Source organism: Danio rerio, chromosome 16, assembly GCF_052040795.2.
Source record: "Danio rerio strain M-AB ecotype USA chromosome 16, GRCz13ab, whole genome shotgun sequence".
In the NCBI taxonomy this organism is placed as follows: Eukaryota; Metazoa; Chordata; class Actinopteri; order Cypriniformes; family Danionidae; genus Danio; species Danio rerio.
The window spans coordinates 37,372,931-37,393,265 of NC_141036.1; the positions used below are offsets into that span (position 1 = coordinate 37,372,931).

The 20,335-nt window shown below is 36.9% G+C and overlaps 2 protein-coding genes across 14 annotated transcripts in view; one reads left to right on the forward strand and one right to left on the reverse strand.

The window, feature by feature from the left end:
- Positions 1-3,126: 3,126 nt before the first annotated feature.
- prss35 (serine protease 35) lies at positions 3,127-12,029 on the forward strand. Its single transcript, NM_001002212.1, is given in 2 exon segments — positions 3,127-3,229; positions 9,895-12,029. A coding segment is annotated over 1 exon segment (1,257 nt). The 5' UTR covers positions 3,127-3,229; positions 9,895-9,907; the 3' UTR covers positions 11,165-12,029.
- Positions 12,030-12,864: 835 nt separating this feature from the next.
- The window catches only part of snap91a (synaptosome associated protein 91a), a 54,577-nt gene continuing 47,106 nt past the window's right edge, over positions 12,865-20,335 (reverse strand). For 7 of the 13 annotated variants that reach the window (NM_001443240.1, NM_001443239.1, XM_087286081.1 and 4 more), the window contains 8 exon segments: positions 12,865-14,335; positions 15,225-15,319; positions 16,045-16,155; positions 16,243-16,329; positions 16,408-16,501; positions 17,066-17,090; positions 17,183-17,419; positions 19,587-19,769. In NM_001443240.1, the coding sequence (NP_001430169.1) occupies positions 15,233-15,319; positions 16,045-16,155; positions 16,243-16,329; positions 16,408-16,501; positions 17,066-17,090; positions 17,183-17,419; positions 19,587-19,769 (824 nt within the window). In that variant the 3' untranslated portion in view covers positions 12,865-14,335; positions 15,225-15,232. 13 annotated transcript variants of the gene reach the window in all.

Consider the following 20,335-nt stretch of genomic DNA (forward strand, 5'->3'; position numbering starts at 1 on the left):
AGGTAAATGATGTGTGGAAGCATGATTTGCTCGCATCACAACAGCTAAAATATATACAGATTCCGTGTGACATTTGTTTATACAGTCTGTTGGTTAAACTTGCAAGTGATGGTCTCTTTGTTCCAAGTGCAACCATTTTATTTACTGTGTTTTGAGCTGCTGTGACACGAGCGGAGCAATTGTTTGTGATTTTTCTTAACAATTTTTACATGCGTGTTATATTATTACATGCTTACACCTAAATGGTAAAAAGAAATGTGTTTAAAGGATTATATGCAACATGCTTAATTTATTCACTTAGGTAAGGTGAGATCTCCACCTAAGTATCATACCTAGAGGGAAAATGTGCTTTAATGCATTATAAAGCTTGAAGCTTTAGAATCGGTACTCAGTCGATCACCATGACAAGGAATTGGTACTTTGTATCGGCTGCAAAAATCCTGATTGGAGCATCCCTAACAAAATGTACTAAATATTACTGTAATTACAAACAGTACAGAAAAGACATTTTGTGCAAATGTCTTCAATTTAGTAAAGTGAACACACTAAAAATATGAAATTAGACTATTTCATGATTACAGAAGCTGAATATATGATTCAGGAGGCAGAGAGACAGGCAAAACCAAATGTCCCTAAATACACATGCAAACATAGTTTTATATATCGTATATATATCGTATCGTTTTATATATCGGATATATATTGTACAATTTGTGTTAGTCGGTGGCATGGTGGGTCAATGGTTAGCACTGTCAACTCAAAACAAGAATGTCGCTGGTTCGAGTCTCGGCTGGGTCAGTTGGAATTTCTGTTGGAATTGTTTCTCAGTACTGGGTTGCGATAACAATAAAAATGTATCTTGACGATTCAAAATCTACCTGCAATTCTAGGGTCACTCAAAAATTGAGACTAGGCATGAATGTAGAATTATTCAGAATTACTGGTGGCCAATTCTCCATTATTTCTGCATGAATGAAACAGTAAAATGTGACTTATACACAAAGGTAAGTTATGTGTTTTTTCTTTTCAGAAAATGTGATATATAATTGGTCACAATGTTTTGCTAACATAGAAATTAGACCTTGAATTGACCGAGAGAGCTCATGATGATATTTGTCGCAGCATTTTCCCAACACTGGAGGGTGGAGACCACAGTCTGAAGCAGTGAGATCACCTTTCTCTGTTCAAACTTGACAGAGAACATCACAGTGAAGGATGCTGATGTGAGTGCACACTGAGGAACCTGAAGAACTAACACTTTCCCTGAGTGCCTGTGAAAAGTGAACAAGACTTAAAGGCATTTCATGACATGGTAGACAGAGAATTGGAAAACAAGATCCACCAAATATAAGAAAAGGGGCAATATATATATATAAATCTAAATCTAAGAATTTGTGTTGTTTTGTTTCTACACAACAAAAAGGCCTCTTCAATATTAAATAAGACTCAAACATTTAACTACCCAATTTGCCTGTGTCTCATTAAGAGGAAGAATTAGCATCTTGTGATTAATCTCAGTGAATGAAGCAAGGAGAAAATTACTTTTTAAAGAGACTCAAGTGAAGGGTGAATAAACAAATCTTTTAAGTTTTCATATCACAAAAGAGTGGGATCTATGTAACGTTTTCAACAGCATGTTCATATAAGGTCATTTATGGGTATTTATTCACTTCAAACATTTAAATGACTCTAAACTGGAAAGTGGTGAAGTAAACATGAAGTGTACAGCACTTAACCTTCCTTGTGTGAATATCAGCATTAATTAAGTATATAACTTCATCAGTAATATACTTTTTTTTTTACAAGCCTTCCATATTTATCACTGGAGATTGTGACAAAAATCTATTTAAAAAAAATATATATTATTATTATTATTATTATTATTATTATTATTATTATTATCTACTCTGTCATAATATCATTATTTTATGTGAGTAAAAAGTATAAATTAATAGTAATGCTTTCAATAAAAACACAAAATTTTAACCTCCACAAATAAGACAGTGATGGTAGCAATGATAATAACAGATCAGATAAATAATATAAATAATATTATAAACATATATAAAGGTTTAAAAATAAAAAAATAGGAAAAAAATAAATAAACATGTATAAATAACACAAATACAGAGGAAAGAGGAAAGAATGACTTGTGTCTGTGATATTTCCAAAATAATTAGCATAATAATCCAAGAATCTATTCCTTTCATTGTTTTTAACCAAGATGAAATTTAAGAAATACACCAATTTTACTTTTTAAAAATGTTTAAAAAGGCGGCTGTGAATTCAAGAATTTCTGTTTGTGAATAAAATATTTCTCATACAAAATAAAAACGGGAAATTTGATCTAGAAGTGTATCTGTCGGTTGGAAAATTCTCAGAATAGCTTTTAAAGTATTGATAGGCTTACTGTGGTACGTTTTCGGTCACCTTTAATGAAATATTGGCAGAACTGCCTTTAAGGTAGCTATATAGTGTGGTTTGTATTGTTTTCGTTTGTTTGTCTTTTGTACTATTGGACCTTTGTGTCTGGAATAGAGAGAATTAGGCCTATATAAAAAAGTTAATATAGTTCTCAGGTTTATCGGTTTTACGTTTGTTAAAGCAATATTGATTATCTAGAAACAAAATGAAGAGCGTGACGACATTGTCGCTCATAAAATCTGCATATTGACGTCCACGCAAATTTGGAGGCGTCCTTTTAACTTCGAGCCCCCCTGCCCGCGTATTTACCACATCATGTACACGGACACAAGTGTCGGTGATGTGGGAACGGAACCGAACCACAATGAAGCGCCGCTGCTGGGCTATTGTGCGCACAGTGGAACGAATCAGTGGAAAGCCCCATTGAATCACAGGCATAAACGACCCTTTGAATTGTCAAATAAAGATTTATTCAGATCCCTTGACTCAAAAGATCAAGTGCTGTACGAGCCTCACTTTCTCTGCTCCAACGCCGAGAGCATGATGGTCCCTCCCCTATTTCAAACTCTTTGTGAAAATCTTGTTGGGACTTTTTTCCTCCCTTTCCTTTAAACGTCAAGTGTAATTCCTACCAAAGACTTCGTCTCTGAGCTCTCCTTGTCTAGAAGGTGGAGCAGATATGAGAAGAAACGGACTATACACCACGAAGCCTCTGAGATGAAATAACTTTTTTAGACGGTTCCTGCTAAATTAACAAGCATCTGTTTGCGGATTGAAACATCTCCAATCAATCGAATGATAGCAGGTATGATGCCTTTCACCTTTAGAGAGGAGGACTTTTATTACTTGTAGTTATTTTTGTCATTTATATTTGCACAACTTTCGGGTCTGAATAATAAAAAGACTTATCTTTTAAAATAATGTGTAATATCAGTCAAGATCATTTTAAGCATTTCAGGTGGCCTGTATTTATGAATTGAAAACTTCTAAATGATGAGCTACAATAAAAAAAAAGGTTGTTTACTTGTTTAGCAAGTTCAGTGAATACATTAGACATTTTAAACAGTCCATTTACAACTATACAACTGAACCAGTTAACTATGCATATTGTTAATATACGACTATATTCATTAGTAATGAAACTGGTGTATGTTTACTTTATGAAGATAACCTAAACATCTAACTATTGAAAATAATGAGTGTCTTCTTGGAAACCAGTACTTTAGATAATGTGATTTACATTCTCATTAAATTATGAAATTACTAAGTCAAACTTTAAACCGACAACTTTGAATGAATTAGCATGTTTAATTTAGTTTGAAGGACGGCACGGTGGCCCACTGTCGCCTCACAGCAAGAAGGTCGCTGGTTCGAGTCCTGGCTAGGTCAGTTGGCATTTTTGTGTGGAGTTTGCATGTTCTCCCCGTGTTTGCGTGGGTTTCCTCCAGGTGCTCCAGTTTCCCCTACAGTCCAAATACATGCGGTACAGGTGAATTGAGTAAACTAAATTGTCTGCATGTGTGTGAATAAGTGTGTATGGATATTTCGGGCATCCGCTGTTTAAAACATATGCTGGAGAAGTTAGCGGTTCATTCCACTGTGGCAACCCTTGATGAATAAAGGGACTAAGCCGAAGGAAAATGAATGAATTAATTAATTAATTTAATTTGAAATGGGGTCAGTAGCGCCACCATTTGGTTGATCAAGTTGGTTGAAAGGTTCTGAGATTTCTCAGAACATTTGTGTGATGCTTACATATGGAGGGAGATTGTAAAAAATATTTTTACTAGTTTTTTGATAACAAATATAACTTCTCACTAGTCTAAACTTGTTCTACATTGTTTTTGTTTTGCTTTTTTGTTTTTGGGTGTGCAAATCAGATAGATTCATTACATAAAAGGCATCGGAAATGTCACTGGAAATGTCCCAGCAAGTGATGGAGAAATGTCAGGTTGCAGACAGTTGCTCATTTTAGCAAGATAACTGTTGATTGAGAGATCAGACCGGGTGTCAGACTCCATTTATCTGTTTTGTTGACTTTTTAAGGTTTGAGCTGTCTGTGCATTTCTCCTCATAGTCATAGTTTGTTTGGATGTCTGTAAGTTTTTGCTTCTCCTGTCCCCCTCCAGTAGGGATGCATCAGATTTGTCATTGCCTGAATCCAAAGCTTCCTCACTCGCACATTTCCCCCCTCACACTTTCACTGAGGCCACATAGTATTGTCTGTGCAGACTGATTCTCACAGACAGAGCGGCTGATGTGGATAATCTGCACCGACGGCATGTCATAGTGAAGTGTGAGGTGGGAGTAGAGGGATTTAAGCTCCCCAAGGGAAAATGTATTGAATCAAGTATGCAGTAGCATTATAGATTCCATTCCAGCCCAGAGCTGACTGCTGATTAAAAAATGTTGCTGCAGTCTGTGTTTTCTTGGGCAGTGCTCAGCATTCTAACATATGATGAATGTGTGAGAGTAGTCGCTGTGAAGTGCTTTTGCTTATCTATGTGTGCTCATGTGTGTGTGGATAATCTTCCATCATGCTGCACTCAGACCTGCACTTTAGCTATTAATGCTAGTCCAATTTGAAACATTGCTAATATGTTGTTGTTGTTGTTTTTTCTTCAGTTAGCTGTCTTTTACTTGCACTTTGATTTGAGTTATAAATTACAACATTTAGTGGTTTTCCATTGCATAATGCTGTTGTTGTCATCAATAGGAATGTCTAATTTCATGTCTCTATTATATCACACACACACACATATCTGGTATCACAATCTCTGAAAATCCATGCATCTTGCATTATGTTATGTCTTTTATTCGTTTCCTTTTTTTGCTTAGTCCCTTTATTAATCTGTGGTCACCACAGTGGAATGAACCGCCAACTTATTCAGCATATGTTTTACGCAGTGGATGCCCATCCAGCTGCAACCCATCACTGGGAAAGTTATGTCTTTCAATAGTGCTAAAATATTGGTTGTCATTTTAATTGTAGCCTACTATAATCAGTGCTTGGTAGATTACTTGGTACTTTTGAATTACTTTTAGATTATTTATGCCCTAACTGATTTGATTATTGTTACCTTCAAAAATTCATTCATTTGTTCATTTTCTTTTCGGCTTAGTCCTTTAATTAATCTGGGGTCACCACAGCGGAATGAACCGCCAACTTATCCAGCATATGTTGTACACAGCGGATGCCCTTACCGCTGAAACCAATCACTGGGAAACATCCACACACACTCATTCACTACAGACAATTAAGCTTACGCAATTCACCAATACCAGATGTCTTTGGACTAGTGGGGGAAACCGGAGCACCCAGAGCAAACCCACACAAATATGGGGAGAACATGCAAACTCCACACAGAAATGCCAACTGACACAGCCGAGGCTTGAACCAGCGAACTTCTTGCTGTGACGTGAACGTACTACTCACTGTGCCACCGCGTCGCCCCTTACCTTCAAAAAAATAAATAAAATATATTATTTTGTTTCCACATAAACACCAACATAAAATGCTTTAAAAAAAGTGTTTGAGTTGTTGAAAATGTAATAATTAAGAGTAAATGCATAAAAATTTGTAAAAAAGAATAATGTGTAAAAATGTAATTGATAAAAGTAACTGTACTCTGATTAGCATATATATATATATATATATATCCCAATTATAATGATTACATTTGTGGAATCTGATTAGATACAGATTACATGTAATCAGTTACTGCCCAGGAGTCACTATATTATTGTTATAGCGTTTACCTTGTTGCTTTGCCGATTGTTGAAGTAATTCATATTCCATGAACTATTCAATATGTAAATATAATATTCCATCTGTTTATTTGGTTATGCATTAAAATACGACATAATGTAAAGTCAGCTCCAATTAAAAAATAATAATAAACACAACACATCAGGACCTTGAAAGACCCCTTTCATATGCCATTCTGCAAACAGATATTTAAACATTGATAAAAATTGTAATTTATAGACCTGGAAATGTGATGGAAATGTATACAAACATTAAAAATAGATAGAAACATACATTATTCATATTTATGCTAAGAACCATGCATAATCTAATGTCATTTTTCTTGCAAACCCATATGACTGAAAAGACCACAGTAATGCATTTGGGGACCTTGATTTCTGCTATAAAATCACTGCTTTGTAGCTAGTATTTATCTATGTGATTTATGGAAACATAATATTAAGCATAAACGAGTGAAGTATATTTTCATCACTGTGCAAATTGCTGATATTGTGGAAAAATAAATGCCCTCTGCATGTCCAAAATCTTTTTCTGTAACATAATACATAAATGTATTCATACCCTACTCATAGTCTTGTGTATCTGCAGTATATGCGTGTAGGTGCATGTGTGTTTCAATTATCATATAATTTTATGGTAAGACTACCAATTGCATTACTGTCCTCGGAAGCCTAGTATATACTTATAACTGACATTTAGCAAGACAGTATGAAACTTTTCCAAACCACTGACTCAAAAGCTCAATATCCTTACAGACCCAGGCAGCCACAAACCTCTAGTCTCCACAGGCAGTGTTTTTTTTCACTCTAATAGCAGATATCTTCTGTTAGATGATGACTAGTTCGAAATGTGAACATTTTTGTGTGCTATTTGAGTCATTTGTTTAGTCTCTAACGCTAATGCAGCAAATCTGGCATCTACAAATGATTTTCCAAATAAAATGTTATGTGTGTTTTATATAAAAGCATAATCTAAAGTTTTGGATTCTGTGGAAATATTGTTGACTTAAGCGTATTAGGAATGGATATAAAGGTCTGTGGAATGTGGTGATGGGCGATGAAGAGTACTGTACTGTATATACACTCACATGCTCTAGTCTAGAAATGGTGCTTCGAAGTCTGATTATTTGTCTCCCCCTGGTGGTCAGGAGAGTAATATAATTCTCTATTTTCCAGCCTTTCCTTCTATGATATGATTTTTGGGTGTCTTCCATATCTGATACAGATTTCAGGTCTCAGAGCTCCTACTAAAGAGCTGATGTACTAAAACAGGCTTACTAATATTTCAAGATGTTCAGGGCTGGGACCAGGAATCAGATACACTAATCAAATGTGAATTCTGTAAGACATTTAGTCCAAAGAAACCCAAAAAATAAATGAAGACAAATGTATCACCTGTGCAAAAGTATCACCTGTGCAAAAGTCATTTGCATATGTGCAGTGAAATTTACACCAGTTTCATTGTCCGAATGCTAGAAATGGTCTAATTTTTGGAGATGGAAGGGTCCATGGCTCTACTATTGGAGAAAGAGTGACAGGCATTCACATGTGCCTTTCATAACCAATCACATTACAGCCTTGAAGAACACTACATTCAGTTTCTGTCAGAGTTCTGCCTCAGTCAGTTACTTCAGTTAGATCCTGTTGAAAACAATTAGCCCACACTCCATCCTACCTGTCACAGCCACAAAATTGTCATTGACTTATCTAATAAACCAGCAGCAATACATTCAGCATAGTGAAGCCTTTCTTACACTGACATCCATTTAAAAACATGACCTCCATAACTGAGTTAATCAGCCTTTTAGCTGATGTTTGTAGGCTAGCCGCTTTGTACATAGCCTAGCATATGCATAAAGTGAGATAAACCTTGACTTTTAGATGACAGCAAAGTGAAAGTATGATCGTTTTAGCAAACATTTTGGAACATCTTATCCAGCCAGTCAGTATTAATGTAGAGCTAGAGATAAGACATCACTTACCTCAGTCTTCCTTTGGTTCTCCAATAGTACATGGATGCAGCCTCCTCCTCCACCCGAGTTCCATCTTCTCTGCTCAGTGTTTATGAAGCTAAACCTATATATTTCAAGAGTGTCTAGCAGAGGTAATTTGCACTATTTGACTTGTTATATGACTCCGCCCACCAATGCCTGGATTGAACAGTCAAAATAACCAATAATGCTTCCTTACTGCACCATCAGTGGTTTGGAGATTTAGATATGTAGTGGTGTGAACTTTAGACACAATCTACCTGAATTCAGATAGACTCCCACCCATGGTTGTACTTTTTTATTTGTTTTAAATATTGTAAATAAAAATTGAAATAGGTGTATAATAACAGGTGCTTTTTATTAAAGGCAGGGTAGGAATCGATTATTTTATTGATTGTTTTGGTGGCATCCATTTGATAAATAATCTCATTTAAACTGAATATGGTATTTTTCATACAGTTTTATTATGTAGCCTTGACACTGAAGCGCAAATATTTGTTATTTTCACTAAAAATAAATTCTATAGTGTAAATCAGGAGTGCTCAACTCTATTCCTCAAGGTCTACCTTCCTGCAGAGTGCTGATTTCAGCTTCAACCCTGATCAAACACACCTGAACCAATTAATTAGGACCTGAACAGCACTTGATAATTACAGGCAGGTGTGTTTGATATGGGTTGCAGCTGAAATCTGCAGGAAGGAAGATCTTGAGGATGTGTTTTGGTCACCCCTGTTGGAAATAGAATATATCTCTATTTCCATGCATTGTATTATGCTAATAAAATACTATATTTTTCACTTAATGTATAAATAGCCATTGGTGTACAGTTGATGACAAAAGCCCTTCTGTGAAATTGTAATTCTGCTTCAAATATTTTTATAGAGCTGTTTAAAGAACAGATTTTGTCTTTGCTATGATGACAATACATAATATTACATAACAAACATTATATTTGAATACTGAATATTATATATTTTAGTTATTTTGCAAGATATTCAGCTGGGTGGCACTGTGGTTCAGTGGTTAGCACTGTCACCTCACAGCAAGAAAGTTGCTGGTTCGAGTCCCGGTTGGACCAGTTGGCATTTTTGTGTGGAGTTTGCATATTCTCCACATGTTTGCATATTCTCCACAGGTTTCAGGTGCTCTGGTTTCGCCTACAGTCTAAAGACATGCACTATAGGGGAATTAGGTAAATAAATTTGGCCAGAGAGTGATTGTAAGTGTATTGGTGATTACAAGTACTGGGCATCTTCTGTGTAAAAGATATGCTTAAATAGTTGATGGTTCATTCTGCTGTTGTGACCTCTGATAAATAAGGGAAGCCACGGGAAAATGAATGAATATTTTTCAGCTTTAAGTGCCATTTAAAGGCTTAACTAGGCTGATTAGGTGAACTAGGCAAGTCATTGGACCAAAATGGTTTGTTCTGAAGCCAAATATTATTTCTTGAGGGGTACTAATATTGATCTCAGCAAAAATTAAGGGTTTCTCCATAAAATAAATAAATAAATAAATAAAATCCCTTGCTCTATTGAACACCACTTAGGAAATATTTGAAAAAAAAATACAAATTTTATGGGCGGTTTAATAATTGAGTCTTCAGCTGTATATTTCCTACACCTCGTAAAGATTATCAAACATACAAGCAACACAAACTGATATATTTAATTGATTTTAATTCTCTTTTTTGTATTTCTTTCTGGTTTAGGGGTGTCTCTGAAATGGGCCCGGTACCCTTAACGCTCCTGCTTTCCATCTCAGCACTGGCTGTGTTGGGGTCCACCACAGTGGACGATCCCACAGGTGACTACACCTGGCCACAGAGAAAAATACCTCTGGTACAAGAGAAGCAAACCGTGCACCTAGAAAGTTCAGAGTTTCTGGCCAAGCCTCAAAATGATCTTCACGGAATATGTGGCATCGAGTGCCAGCAGCGTCTCCCGGAGCCCAGTCTGGATGATCTGGAGCAGCTACTGTCCTATGAGACCATGTATGACAATGGGACACGCACACTCACGACTGTCACCGTACAAGACCTAAATGTGAGCAACGACTGGACAGGAGCTTCTCAGTTGCACACTCGGCACAGACGGGAGGTCTACGGCACAGATACACGATTTACCATCACCGACAAGCAGTACTCCATGAAGTATCCCTTCTCCACTTCTGTGAAGATCTCCACGGGATGTTCTGGGGTGCTGGTGTCTCCCAAACATGTCCTGACAGCAGCTCATTGCATTCACAATGGTACGGACTACCTGGATGGGGTACAGAAACTCAGCGTTGGTGTGTTGAAAGAGCGCTCACGGCGTAAGAATGGACGGAAAGGGAAAGGACGGAAAGGAAAAGGCCAGAGAAAGCAGGAGGAAGAGGAAGTTGATGAAAATGGAGAGATTGTAGAGAAGCAGCAAGAGCGTAAGAGCAAAGGTAAAGGCAGGAGGAATCGGAGCCGTCGTAGTACTGACTCAGAACAGCCCTCATTCCGATGGACAAGGGTGAAACAGATGCAGGTGCCAAAGGGATGGTTTAAAGGCATCTCTGAAAATGTTTTAGCTGATTATGATTACGCCGTCCTGGAGCTTAAGAGAGCACAGAAGACTAAATTCATGGATCTTGGAGTCATTCCCTCTGTCAAGAAGTTGCCTGCTGGTAGGATCCACTTCTCTGGTTTTGATGATGACCGACCAGGCAACTTGGTGTACCGTTTCTGCTCTGTGTCTGAGGAGTCCAACGACCTGCTGTACCAGTATTGTGATGCCAAGCCTGGCTCCAGTGGCTCGGGTGTCTACATTCGCCTCAAAGAACCAGGCAAGAAGAAGTGGAAGCGTAAGATCATTGGGGTGTTCTCAGGTCACCAGTGGGTGGATGTTAACGGGGGGCAGCAGGATTACAACGTGGCTGTCCGAATCACTCCTCTAAAGTACGCACAGATCTGCCGCTGGGTCCATGGAGACTCCAGCCAGTGTCGGGACACCTGAGAGACTGTCCCAGCTCCCACCAACACTTGTGCCTCCCATCCGTGCACTACACAAACTGCTGCATTCAACAACTCTAGGAACTAAAACATTCCTACCATTGAACTTTTCCAAGCTATTTTGATACCTTAATTTATTTTATTAGACAACTTTTGTTAGAAATCAGATAGAGAGAATGTAGTTCTAGATTCTGCTGTCCTAAACGAGAACTAATTCTGTCCTAATCTGTCGTTTTGAATTAGAAAATGTACTTCGGTCAGTGTTGTTTGCTATGGGAGGCAGTTGTTTTGTCTGGATATCTTGTAGTAGAGAGCTAGATCTGATGACCAGTTGACACAAGAAAAGCAAACACCTTTTTTTCTTAGAGAAGTTTTCATTTTTATTTTTGGATCGTTTTCTTTTCTTTTTGATTTGAAGAAACAGTATCAAAGTACTGGTGTTCTTTAAAATGGTTTTATCTTGTTATCATTATTATAAATGTTATGATCGTGTGCCTTTGATAGTATATAAGCTGTCTTAATGGGCTTATACAGTTGGTTCTGCCTTTAGTATCACAATGCAGGCAGTTAGAGGTTTAACCTCCTGATTCAATGTCCTTGTTGACGTTTGGTGCTAATTTAATTTTAAGATATAAAACATTTGAGGACCTGTCGGAGTAACAGCCTACTGTAGAACTGTAAGTATGTATTTAATGTAAGGCTCATATTATGAGTTTCATTCTCATGTTGTTCTTATTTGAAAAGAATTACACAGGGTTATTTAAATTTAGGTCAATGTTAACTGTCATTGTAATTGCTAAAAGAGAACGCCTTGTAGCTTAATAGGAAATACAAATGGAAAATCTTAATATAAAATTGATTTTCTCAAATTTATTTGCATACTTTTTTCATTTTGTACAATTTTTCTAAATGTTTGTTATTAAGGACCAAATAAACAAAGAGGTACATGTATTGATGTAAGAGGACAAAATTATGTCTTTTTTTAGGTCAGATGTGCATATCTGACAGATTTAGATTTAAGCATGCTTTTAATTTCTTCATAGGCCCAAATTAAGATCTTTTAAAAGTGAAAATAATTATTGTACATTTTAATTACTACGAGGCAAGACAAGTTTATTATACAGCACATTTCATACACAATGGTAATTCAAAGTGCTTTACATTAACAGGATGCATGTCAACTTACATTAACCCTAACCCCAACCTGTCACTTATGAGAATTAGTTGACATGTAGATGCAATGTAACAAACAGACCATCAAAATAAAGTGACCGTAACAAGTATAAGAAAATAAAAACAAAGAATAACAAATATTAAAAACAGATTAAAACTGAAAATAGCTTTAAAAACTATGAATAAGCAGCCGCGTTATGGATGAGGTGCAACTATCTGACTGTCTTTTTGGGAAAGCCAGTGAGGAGTCCATTACAGTAATCCACCCTGCTGCTTATAAAAGCATGAAGTCCTCACAGGAAACAAACCATCTAATTCTTGCAATGTTTTTGAGATGATAATATGCTGATTAACTTACTTTGACATGACTATTGAAACTAATATCTGACTCTAGAATCACATTAAGATTCTTGATTAGAAAGTTATGTACAATATTACAAATATAATCATAGTTTTAATTTTGCATATTCAACTTAAATAGATAATGTTTTTTATTATTGACATGAAAGAAGACACAAGAGGAAACCAGTAGGCAATTCTTCCCATCAGTGTTTATTGCATCTCAAAGGGCTTACATGCACTATTTATGGGTGTCAAATATGAATCAATAAATAAAATAAAAATTCTTTCAATAGGACTTTGTAAAAGAGAAATCCTTTGTCAACAGGGAAAGTGAGTTACAGAGGTTTGGCTATGCCGGGTCGTCAATCAAACCTTTCTGTAACACTGTTTAACAGTGACCTCCTGATAACTTTTACAAAGATCTAAGAGTCTATCACTGCTAATTAACCTACGCCCTATAATCTATGAAACCGACTTATTTTTTTCAAACATCTCCTCCACACTCCATTTTGCTGTGCAAACTACAGTACCACCACTCACCAACAGAGGGAGCATGAATAAACCGTAACATGTAACAAACAAGGTTCAGGGTTCATATTATGTAGTATGAGAGGCTAAGACGGAGAACCAAACATGTGAACGGGGTCTTTTACAATTATACAAAATAACACTACATGTACAGTACCAGCTTCAATTTGGATTTCATACAAGCACAAGTAACTATGAGACTCAAACACAGCATTCCACTTGACTACAACTGTGAAATCTTGGGGACTTTTTTCTTCATTTTTTTAACAGGTTACCTGTTTAACAAGTCGCTGTACATATTTGTTATTTTAAGACACTGCAAAAGGCCATCCTTAAAGATTTGTAGTGCTGACAAACTTTTGGGGAACATCGTATGAGAGCATGTAAACATTGATCTAACAACAAAAAAAAAAAGTTTAAATCAAGGAAAACCTTTTTGGAAAAACAACACCAGTTAAAAAACAAAAATGACATGATCACAAAAAGAGTTATCTAGGAAAGAGGAGCCTGGATATGTTGATCATTTATGAGCAATTTATAAGTAATTCATATATATATATTAAATATTTTATATATCTGTAAACAAACATGTCAATCCATGATGACAACAGCATGTCTTATTTTCCGATTACCAGGTTCACATCAATAAGTTGTCCACAGATAAAAATTTGAGCAGAGGAGAAATCTTTTCATCACTGAGGAGAATATACACAGATCACCTTCTGCAAATGATACATTGCACCAAAACTAACATACAACAGAAAGCGCTTGAAGAACACACGCACGCACACCATTCATTTCAAACTTAAATACTGGAAAATTTGACATACATATTCATCTTTTTTTAATCCTTCATTTTCATTTGTGTTTTTTTAATCATTTTCTTGTTTCTTCAAAACAAAGGGGAACATTGAAATGAACACGTCTTCATTTTTCGGCTTGTTTTCTCTACGATTTACTTCACGTTTGTGCTACAACATGACACAGGAATGCTGGGTGGGGCAGAGTGGGCGGGGTTGTTTGAGATGGGGGCAGGGCCAGTGGATATCCAGTTGCAGGCTCCTCGGGCGTCTAGGATGTAAACAGACAGCAGACCTCTCTCACTGGAGCTCAGTCTTTCAGAAAACAAATACTGTCAAACAAACAAAAAAAACAGAAAACATGTCACCTTACATTAGGGGTCTCAAACTCTGCTAGGCACAGTTTCCTCCAACCCTATACAAACACAGCTGATGCAACTAATTAAGGGCTGTTTATCAATATGCGTTCTTCAGTGATCTTACATCCTTGTGTAACATTAACATCAACTTTCAAAATTCAGTTCCAAAACTCAAGACCTCAAGAATGGAGGACGCATGAAACGTCCTGCATATGTTCTTGGAATTGAGGATGTACCGATGCAGACTTGAGCACCGAACTCGCTCTCGCAGTCCCAGAAGTGATTGCGACTGAATAAAGGAGGTGGGAAGCACAGCATTTTAAATAGATTTATTATTTATTATTAATTATTAATCATTAGCATGAACATTTTAATAGAGTGGCGCAGTGGGTAGCACTTCACTCCGCTGGTTCAGAGCATTTCTGAGTGGAGTTCTCCCCGTGTTCGCGTGGGTTTCCTCCAGGTGCTCCGGATTCCCCCAAAAGTCCGAAGACATGCAGACATAAATCGATGTATGGATGCTGTGATGTTTAAATAATTTTCTGTTTAAAATGCGTAAAGGTCATGTGATCATCAGGAAGAATGGAGCATCTCATTTCTCACAGGATGTGCTCTGTATTCTCGTGGTCTCCTGAATTCGTTTTTCTGAGGTAACCTGGCAAGACCGGTCTTTACAAGAACACAAGTCCATTCTTTGCATTCTTGGAATTGAGAAACAGCCAAGGTGTTCATTAGAAATCTTGAAAACCTTGATTAGTTGAATCAGCTTGGATTAGGGTTGGAGCAAAACTGTGCAGAGACCTATGCCTTACATAGTCATTCAGTGGCTCATTTTAAGAAGTTACTAGGAAAATAATGATACCTGAGGTATTATAAGAAGTCCTTAATATTGAGATCTGCAAGAGGGTCCTTGGAGGGAGGTTTTTTGGGACTCTGGGCAGCTGGACCTGGAGATAACTGAGAAAGTAAAGTGTGCATGAGGAAGTGATGTAAAAAATTATTTTAATCAAGAGTAAAAGAAACGGCATTTATATTGTTACAAAAACATTTCCGTTTGCTTGGGCTAAACAGAGTTAGGGGTAGAGTTAGTGTAATTTGGTTTAGGGTTGGGCAGGGTATGTGGGATTCAGTTTGGGGATGGCAAGAATGAGCAAAATTTGATTTGAGATTGGGTGGAGTAGGAAGAATTTGGTTAGATTTAGGCAGAGTGGGCTGGGTTTATTTTGGTGCTAAGCAGAATGGGCAAAATTTGGTTTGGGTTTGGGCAGAATGGTGTACGATTTAGGACGGTGTGTGCAGGATATGTTGTAGAATGGAGAAGAATGGGCAAACTTGGATTTGGAGCTGGGCAGTGTGAGTAAATATTGATTTGGGAAAGGGTAGAGTGTTGTAATTTGGTTTGTTGCTGGGCAGAGTGATTTTGTCATTTGGTTTGACATGGAGCAGGGTAATTAATATCAGTTTGGGGTTGGGCAGAGTAAGTGGAATTTTGATTCAAGATAAGGCAGTTAGGGTGGAATTTGGTTTGGGGCTGGGTATAGTGGGTGGAATATTACTTGAGAAGGGGTATAGATGATGTAATTTGATTTGAGATATGGCAGAGCAAATTTGTATTAGTTGCAGGGAATCATTTCAATGAGATTAGCTATGTCTGTAAGTGCAATTTAGTGAATGTTCTTTACTGGTGCTCCAGGAGTTCCTGTTGCTGATGGCCCTGTAAATTGTGGTCTCATCATGGGCTGGCCCATCATCACAGGCTGGGGCATTATGGGAGCTCCTGCTGCTGCTGGGGGCTGAGTAAAAATATCCATCAATCAGCGCTAATACTGGAAGTGTGAAATATCGAGACTCTTTTATCACTTTAGGAAGTGATTTCTCACCATGCCGAAGCTAGGCTGTGCCCCCATGGGTGGTGCCATTGCTCCAGGTGGGGCAGCAGCTCCTGGAGCTCCAGGGGCAGATCCAGGCTAAACACAAACAAAAATAGAACCTTGATAAAATATCAAAAACCTTTCATACATGTTTGAGAAAGAGGCAATCCTTACCATCTGAGCACCAGGTGTGCCCCAGCTAGAAAGTGCGACCTGAGGGGTCCAGTTAGCTCCTCCTGTCAGCTTTTTCTCGTTCCACTGGTTGTCCCTGTCCAACACAAATAGCTGTCAGCCAATATGTGTAAATCTTTATTCTGGATTAATAAATACAGCTTCAGGGCCACACAAAGTGAACAAGAATAAATGTGCTGCAAATGAAAGGAAATCAATCAAGCTGCCGTAACCGTCCAAATGAATTACAGGTCTTGCTGAGTAATTCTTGGCTGTGAATAGACATTATGATAAGGGACCAGATTAATAGGTGTTATAAAACAAAATGGTAGGAAGAAGAATGGTACTAGAAAACATAGTGATATTTAGTTTTTTTTTTAAATAAATATTGTAATATAAAATACATAGGATTTACAGTAGTTTTATATTTACACTAGAATCACAATATCCACTCAAAAAACTGCAATTGCTGCTTGTTCAAACTACAACACAATTATTACGTTTTATTTGGACAACTTAATTGTTTTATGTTCAACCTATTTAAATTTGGAAAAGCGATTAAGTTTAAATAATCATTCTTTGTTGGGAGAACATGAAGAATTTGTGTGGAATTCAGTGTAAGATACAGACAACAATGCATTGCAACTGACTCCAAACTTACTTTTTCTGGCTTACAACTCCCAAATCTACAAGACAGAAAGGCACAAGACAAGTCTGAGCCAGATTTAATGAGGACAATAACCTTTTCAAACTCACTTAAACATTATGCCACACTTACTTCCCACCAAATTGGCAAGTGAAGAGTCCAAGTCTCCTCCAATTGGTTTGACTGGTTGGGCAGCTGCTGCGGGTACCATTGTTGGTGCCATTGCTGGTGCCATGGCCGGAGCCATTGTTGGCCCAGCAGTGGGCATAAGTCCAGGTGCCAGCTGAGGGCTTGCCGCAGCCATGGGGGTCCCGCCTGTGCTCTGAGGTGTTATGGCTGGCATCAGAAGGTCTCCTAATCCATCAAACACTGGAGTTGGCACAGAGAAAAGTGGGTTAATATGGGGTCTTATTGACCTTACACTGCAAAAAAAAGCTTTTCTTACTTAGAATGTTTTTCTTGTTTCTAGTCCAAATATCTAAAAATTCCTAAATCAAGAAACATTTTCTAGGCAGGCTAAACATATTGTCTTGTTTTCAGAAATAATATGCCAATATTAAGTGAGTTTTTGCTTAAAACAAGCTAAATAATCTGCCGATGGGGAAAGAAAAATAATCTTGCTTTTCCTTTTGACATAAGATTATTTTTCTTACCCCATTGGAAGATTATTTAGCTTGTTTTAAAGAAAAACTAACTTCATTTTGGCATATTATTTCTTTAAACAGATCAATATGTTTTGCTTGTCAAGTAAATTCATCTTGATTTAAGAATTTTTAGATATTTGGACAAGAAACAAGACAAAAAAATCTAAGTAAGTAAAGCATTTTTTGCAGTGCAAAACTTTTAAATAGTATTTTATTAATAAGAAAAATAACATTTGAGATCCACACATTCATCAGTCACAAGGTATTTCAAATGTAGGGGTGTTTACTACTATACATGCAATGGGAACCTGAAAACTGGCAACACAAATCAGCACATTTTTTTATACACAGGATATTCCTTGCATTAAATGGATGCATTCTGTCATGCACTTAAAAAAAACACACCCATACTGCAGCGCCAACTGTACAGAATCACTCAAGAGCTACTAAAACTTTAACCTAAATGTTTATTTGGTGCAGAAGTCTTGCATTTAGCTTTTTTATCTTAAAAATACTTCCTGCTAGTTTTACATATAAAACGTATAAAACTTGAAATGTACATCTATATTTAATACAAAATACTATAAACTATACAAAATAGTTTCATAAAGTAGCTAATGCATATGTTCCTTTGAATGATAGAGGCAAAATACAAAGATTCTAAATAATTCATAAATAATTTGAGGCTGTACTGTAAATAGTCTATTAGTACGTCATCAAATGATGTTTATTATAAAAAAGCATGAAAAGACTTTTGTGTATTGCTACCTTGAAAAAAAACTGTGATTTTGTTTTCTTTTTATTTTTAAAACTTTATTAAGACATTCAAATATACAAAAAAATTACTTTTATTCCCATTTTAGGCATTTTAACAATGACACTGATATTTGAAAACTTGTCTTGCTTTATCCTAAAACAAGATCCAGTCCAATTTTTACCACTGTAAACTCCTTTTATGAAAAAAATGTTTTGGTACAGACCCGACAACGTTAACACAAGTATTAATTTCATTCAGATGCAGTAGAAGATCTTGAACATGGCAAGCAAGGAAAAATACACAGAGAGGTCAAAGGGATAAAAGGTGTGCAGTTGTAGAACAAACAGAACTTTGAGGCCCTGAAATACTAGGATCAAGTATCAACTAAGTCTAATTGTATTATAAACAAAATCAGGCCAAAACAAATGTTTCATTTTAGTTTGTTTCAGACATTCTTAACAGCTTCCCAAAGTGATCTGTGAAAATTTGTTGAGCTGGTAAACAACTTCAAACTCCCTTTGGTTTGTGGGGATTATGCAATATGTAGTAGGTACTGTAGGCATAGCTGTGAGGCTCTTCCTTCATGGACATAAAAAATTTCTCCAGTTCATATCTCAATATGTTGAGGTCAGGCGTTTGAGGGTAAAAAAAAAAAAAAAAAGAGTAAATTAGGGCCTTCACACCTCCCAAACCCACCAGTAAAAATGGGCAAAAAAACAGTACATGCAGCAAAGCCCTGAGTTTCTCTCCCCAACTCACCAATCGCACAGCAGGAGCAAGCAATGAGCCAGATCAGAGTGCAAGGACAGAGTTATCAGAAATGAGAGAGAGATGACAGAAGAATGGGACAGATGATAAAGTTGAGAATTATAGCAAAAGAGAGAGAACACAAAATGAAAAGGAAAAGGAGAAAAAAGCAGAGGGAAAATGCATTTTATAAGCCCTGCCACATCTTGTGTATTATTTAAGAAGGTCAGATCCAGAAATGCTCATGCAGGAGGAAAGTATGCCGAGAAGCAAGCTTGAAAAAGCCACGCTGCTTTCAAGGGACACTGAAAACAGTTATGTCAAATTGGTCTTTAAATATTCAGGTTTATCTTAAGAGAATAATTTTCTGTTGAATTAGACCTCTCACCTGAAGCATCAAAGCCACCAGAGGGTGCAGTGGTGGAATTAGTGCTGTCGACCGCTACTGGTGTAGAGGATACTGGTAAAGAGCCAAATGCATCAAAACCTGACTCCAACAGGTCCGCTGGGGCTGAGGATGGCACTACTGCTGGGGTTGGGGTAACTGTGGGGGCTACCGGTGAAATTAAACCTGCACAAATCAACAAACAAAGCCCAGTTAACAAATAGGAACTACATTACTGCTCACATCTGCAAGTCAAATCATTGTACTTCCTATTAGCACGCGCCTGTTATATTGTCTGCTGCATTAAATGATCTTGCTCTTGAAACCAAGATGGATCCTAACTGGCTGTCAATGTTTTATCACTCATAAACTGAAAAAAAAAAAATACTGCAAGTGATTTCAATTGTTCTCTTGTGTCAGCAGTCTTAATAGGTGTGAGGTGTACTGCCATTCTTTTACGTTTATAACAATTTTTTTTTATGTATTGTTGCCATTATAGTTATCATCCTTGGTTTGAATGGGCTTTAAAACGATTTATCTAATAAATAAAGCAACAGTGCACTTTGTTATATTTTAAAAAATAAAAAAGGTAATGTAAAGTGTGTATTTATATAGCATATTTATCATGTATGGCTATACACCCAAAGCACTTCACAATCATGAGGGGGACACTCCAACAACAGTGTGCAGTATCCACTTGGATGATGTGACGGCAGCCACTGGACAGATAGTGATAAAGCCAATTTGGTAAA